General features: G+C 36.2%; 1 protein-coding gene across 1 annotated transcript in view; it reads left to right on the forward strand.

Moving 5' to 3' along the window:
- cfap100 (cilia and flagella associated protein 100) overlaps positions 1 to 6,000 on the forward strand; it is a 105,495-nt gene extending 99,495 nt beyond the window's left edge. Inside the window, exon 12 of the mRNA XM_052129560.1 lies at positions 5,467 to 6,000. Within this exon, the coding sequence (XP_051985520.1) occupies positions 5,467 to 5,580 (114 nt within the window). The 3' untranslated portion in view covers positions 5,581 to 6,000. The remainder of the gene's footprint in view (positions 1 to 5,466) is intronic.

Genomic DNA, 6,000 nt, shown 5'->3' on the forward strand with positions numbered 1-6,000 from the left:
CACCCTATTGTAATTGTAAGGATTTTTATTATTATTATTATTCTCACTCAAGTGTATTTGAAAGGATTTTTATTAGGGCTTCAAGCCCGAAGGGCTCAAAACCTATTGTAATTGTAAGGATTTTTATTATTATTATTATTCTGCCCTAAAACTGATCATGCAGACCAAACTAACTGTAGGTCGTAGAGAGCTGAAACTTTGAGGGAAGGTAGTCCCCCAGAGTACTACAGCGTATCAAAGTTTCGGCCCGATCGACCTCAAGGTGACGCTATTGTGTTCATGTTTATGTTTTGGCCCAGAACTCCTAAACCGTATCTCGCACACTCAAGTGTCTTACACTTGGCTCAAGACGAGCAAAACGTATATCTCCGATTTCATTTCCATCATAATAATTTTCACGCCTAATTTGCATATTGTGAAAAACCTACTTTTTAGAACTCTTTTTAGAACCCTCCTGACAAAAAGTTATCAAAGGAATTTTGATTCCTCAATGCGTTGCGAAGATATAAGTCAACGAATTGGTCAGGCATTGTCCATTTTGTACGTATTGACCAATATTTACAAAACTAAAAAGTCAAATGTTATGAAACTTAATAAACATAGACAACAGGACACTCTGAAGAAGCATGCAAAGTTGCAATGTCGCTTATAGGGGGCCCTACAACAAAAAAACACTAATAACTCTGCAACCGTATGATCAATGAAGTTGAAAATTGGTGTGCATCTTGTAGGAGCCAAAAGGCTAACATATCCTACAATATCAATCGGGACAAATAAAAAAACATGGCCGCCAGCAGCCAATAAAATTTCAGCAACTAAAAACATCAAATCTGAATGGCCGACCATTACGAAACTTGAGATATTTGTAGACAGTGTTAGAATGAGGCTGTGTACCAATGAAAATCTCTATAAAAAGGACATTTACGTTTTCACCAATAACTCCGCAACTGTGTTGAATAATCTCAAAATTATTTTATTCTCTAATTCCTTGCACCAAGACCTACAAAAAGTATATCTTATATACATGTTTTATGCATGAAATAAAACACTGCAGGAGTGAAGGAAGCAGTAAACACAGGACTTTAAAAGCTATGAAATAGCAAAAGAAGGCATTATATTTCAGCATTATATAAAATGTCCTTGGACATTTTCCCGTTTTCACTGTAATAATTACTATAAATGTTTCCAAACCTCTCTTATTGACAAATTCATCCAGATCTGACAAGAGCACTTAAAGGGATAGTTCACCCAAAAATTACAATTCTCATTATTTACTCACCCTCATGCAACCCCAGATGCGTATGACTTTTTTTCTTCTGCTGAACTTAAATGAAGAGTTTTAGAAGAATTTCTCAGCTCTGTAGGTCCATACAATGCAAGTGAATGGGTGGCAACATTTTAAAGCTAAACAAACAAACACAAGTCCATAATCCTTAAGACTCTAGTGGTTAAATCAGTATCTACAGAAGTGATGTGATAGGTATGGATGAGAAACAGAGAAACAGATCACTTTCACATTCTTCTTGTGTTTTTGGCGTTCACATTCTTCTTTGCATATTGCCCCCCTGCTGTCTAGCAAAAAATGACAAATATTGATCTGTTTCTCACCCACACCTATCATATCACTTCTGAAGACATGGATTAAACCACTGGAGTCATATGGATTACATTTATACTGCCTATACTGCTTTTTGGAGCATAAACAATTTGGCCTACATAGCTAAAATAATCTTTTAAAAATCTTAATTTGTGTTTTGGCATGAGGGTGTGTAAATGATGACAGAATTTTTATTTTTGGGAAAACTATCTCTTTAAAGTTATCTCTTTCTGTTTCTCTACCCTCGTGTTGTCCAAACCAGTGTGAGGCTTTGTATTATGTGGAAAACAAAATATGTTTTTTTCTCGTCACCATTCACTTTCAAAATATATATTTAAAAAAAAAAAATCACTGAAAGTAAATAGTGACTATTCTGTTTAATATCTCCTTATTGTATTGCATGGAAGAAAGAAAGTCATACAGGTTTGGAACAACATGATGGTGAATGATTTCCATTTCCATTAATAATAATCATAATTCTGTAGTACATGTTCAATGTGTAATATGTAATGGAATATAGGGAGTAAACGTCTATTATGTCATTTGTGAACGTAACGATTTACTCACTGCTTGAGTACTCTTTTTATTGGAAGGGTTTAACCCCAACCCTCTACTGATCAGTTTTGAATGATTTGCCATTTTGAGGAGGAATCGCATTGCTGCTTGCAGCTATATTTATTATTATTATTATTATTATTATTATTATTATTATTAGATTCCTCCGGTAGGAGGAAATCTATTGTTATTGACAGTATTATTATTATTATTATTATTAGATTTGTCCAGTAGGAGGAAATCTATTGTTAATGACAATATTATTATTATTATTATTAGATTCCTCCGCTAGGAGGAAATCTATTGTTATTGACAGTATTATTATTATTATTAGGTTCCTCCGGTAGGAGGAAATCAATTGTTATTGACTGTATTATTATTATTATTATTATTATTATTCTCCTTGAGCCTCAATATCTCAAAAAGTCACAGTGAAAATGTTCACTTCCTGTACAGTGAAAATTTGGAAAAACCTACAAAACTCTTCTTCTCCTGAACCGTAGCTCCAATTGACTTGAAATTTGGTAGACATGTGTAGTTGAAGTCTTTGAAAACGTTACTTAGGAAAAATGAATACGATACAAAATAGCTGAAAGGGGCGTGTTTATGTAAATGTCCACATTTTATCAATAAATATGTGTCAATAAATCAAATGTAATTTTGAATGATGGTTTTTCAAACCTAAAATGCTTCCAAGATGACATCAATCTGAAGTACTGCACAAAGAATGGTCCACATTCGCCCTTAGGGGGCGCTACAGGCCACGTCGAAATTCCCATTTTCTGGTCAAAACTTTTCTAATTTGGTACATTGATACTACAGGACAACAGGAACCCACAAACCAAGAATGGCCCACATTCGCCCTTAGGGGGCGCTACAGGCCATGCCCAAAAGTCCCATTTTCTGGTCAAATATTTTCTAATTTTGTACATTGATACTACAGGACAACAGGAACCCACAAACCAAGAATGGCCCACATTTACCCTTAGGGGCGCTACAGACCACGCCCAAATGTCCCATTTTCAAAATGATGGCATTTCCAACTCATTTGTCCAATTCTTCTGAAACTTTGTGTACATGCCTCATTTATCATGGGGAACAAAAAGCCTCAAGGACCCATACTTTCCACCATGATAGATTTTCCTGTACAGTGAAAATTTGGGGAAACCTACAAAAAAATCTTCTTCACCTAAACCATAGCTCCAATTGTCTTGAAATTTGGTATCCATGTGTATCCATAACTGATGTCTTTCAGTATGTTATTTAGCAAAAATAAATAAAACACAAAATGGCAGAAAGGGGCGTATTTATGTAAATGTCCACTTTGCCTCAATATATATGTGTCAATAAATCAAATGTCATTTTGTCTAATGGTTTTTCAAACCTAATATTTTTCAAGATGACATAACTCTGAAGTACTATGCAAAGAACGGCCCACATTTGCCTTTGGGGGGGCGCTAGAGGCCATACCGAAAAGAGACATTTTCTGGTCAAAATTTTTCGAATTGTGTTCATTGATACTACAGGCCAACAGGAAACCCCACACCAAGAATGGCCCACATTCGCACTTAGAGGGCGCTACAAGCCATGCTCAAATGTCCTATTCTCAAAGTGATAGTATTTCCACCCTATTTATTCAATTCGTCTGAAACTTAATGTACATACCTCAGTTCTCATTGGAAACAAAAAAGCCTCAAGGATCCATAAGGTCCGGTATGATGGATTTTCCTGTACACTGAAAATGGTTTTTTTAGGATTCAGAAAGAAATACATGTTTTTTGGATTCCTCTATTGGGAGGGTTTAACCCCAACCCTCTACTGATCAATTTGAAATGATTTGCCATTTTGAGGAGGAATTGCATTGCTGCTTGCAGCTATATTTATTATTATTATTCTCCTTGAGCCCCAATATCTAAACAAGTCACTAGTCCAAATTTTCTAAATTGGCACATTGATACTCCATACCAACGGGTACCCCCACACAAAGAATGGCCCACATTCACCCTTAGCGGGCGCTACAGGCCACGCCGCAATTCACATTTTCAGGTAATTATTTTACAAATTTGGTACATTGATTCTACAGGCCAACAGGAACCCACAAACCAATAATGGCCCAAATTCGCCCTTAGGGGGCGCTACAGGCCATGCCAAAAATTCCCATTTTCGGGTCAAAAATTTTCTAATTTGGTACATTGATACTACAGGCCAACAGGAACCCACAAACCAAGAATGGCCCACATTCACCCTTAGGGGCGCTACAGACCACACCCAAACATCCCATTTTCAAAGTGATGGTATTTCCACCCCATTTGTCCAATTCTTCTGAAACTTGGTGTACATGCCTCATTTCTTATGGGGAACAAAAAAGCCTCATGGATCCATAAGCTAAAGATGGATTTTCTTGTTCACTGAAAATGTTTCCTTTAGGATTCAGACAAAAGACATGTTTTTGGAGTCCTCCATTGGGAGGGTTTAACCCCAACCCTCTACTGATCAATTTTAAATGATTTGCCATTTTGAGGAGGAATCGCATTGCTGCTTGCAGCTATATTTCTATTTGATTTTTCCTCCCTGAGGCCCACTTAAATTATTAGTCATGTTTTCTAAACCTGTTATAATTTAGATTTTAATGATAATTTTCCACCCTCTCTCTGAGCCTTAGAATTAAATGGAGTGGTGGTGGTGTAGTGGGCTAAACCACAGAACTGGTATGCTGAAGGTCCTCACAGCCACCACAATTGTGTCCTTGAACAAGGCACTTAAATCCAGGTTGCTTCGGGGGGATTGTCCCTGTACCATAAGTTGCTTTGGATAAAAGCGTTTGCCAAATATAAAATGGTCTGTTTTTTTCTGCTGCACCATTCGCATCTGAGAATTGTAACAGCGCTTGGGATCCTTTGAAAGGATATGCTGAGTGGCAGGTGCAAAACCTAGTCAGGAACAGCACAAGGATTGAAGAACTTTCCTTCATTTAAATTTATCATTGATCTTCTGGTATTTAGGAACAATAGTATCCATTCTGCTTTTTCTTTATTATCTCATCATTGTTGGGCCAAGTTTTTGATTACCCAATTGGCATCATTGGTGTGTTAATGTGGGTTGTCATGCGTTGATGCAATGATCTATTGATGTCACAAAGTTGCAAAAGTACAGAATAAGTAGTTTTTGCAGCTCAGTTTCATAGTACATAAAGCTCTTTTATCTCAAAAGATAAAGAAAAACTGGATTCCTCATGATATGACCCCTTTAAGGGACTGCTGCCATTGAATTTCAAAGCAAATAACAGTGAGAAAATGCCTTCTGTGTCCTTTTAGTCTATTAAGAAGATGATGCCGCGCTCTCCTCCACCTGTCCACAAACTCCAAACCAACAAGAAGACTGAAATTACAGCCCAGGAGAAGGAAGAGCTCCTGTATTTCTTTAGTTAAATTATGTTGATTATATGTAGATAACTTCAAGTATATATTGTAGGTGTATATTTCTTTTGCTTCCCAGGGATACATTTTTATAAAACTAACATGAAAATGTCTAGGAAACGTTTACCATGCCCTCATCATTATATCATATTTTTGCACAATTTAAATAGCCTTTATAAAAAGTTTTGGTTTAATTATTTCATACCTCTTTGATTGTTAGACTTTCAATTAGGTCCAAAATTTTCTAATTTTGTACATTGATACTACAGGCCAAAGGGTAACCCCTAAACCAATAATGGCCAACATTATTATATAGGCATCGATATGAAAACTTTTGGCCATTACATAAACAAAAAACAATAGGCCAATACAGATACAAATGTTTTGCCAATTACCTTATTTTGTCATCAGATCACTGTTTTATTTTGTACA

Source organism: Xyrauchen texanus, chromosome 7 (genome assembly GCF_025860055.1).
Source record: "Xyrauchen texanus isolate HMW12.3.18 chromosome 7, RBS_HiC_50CHRs, whole genome shotgun sequence".
In the NCBI taxonomy this organism is placed as follows: domain Eukaryota; kingdom Metazoa; phylum Chordata; class Actinopteri; order Cypriniformes; family Catostomidae; genus Xyrauchen; species Xyrauchen texanus.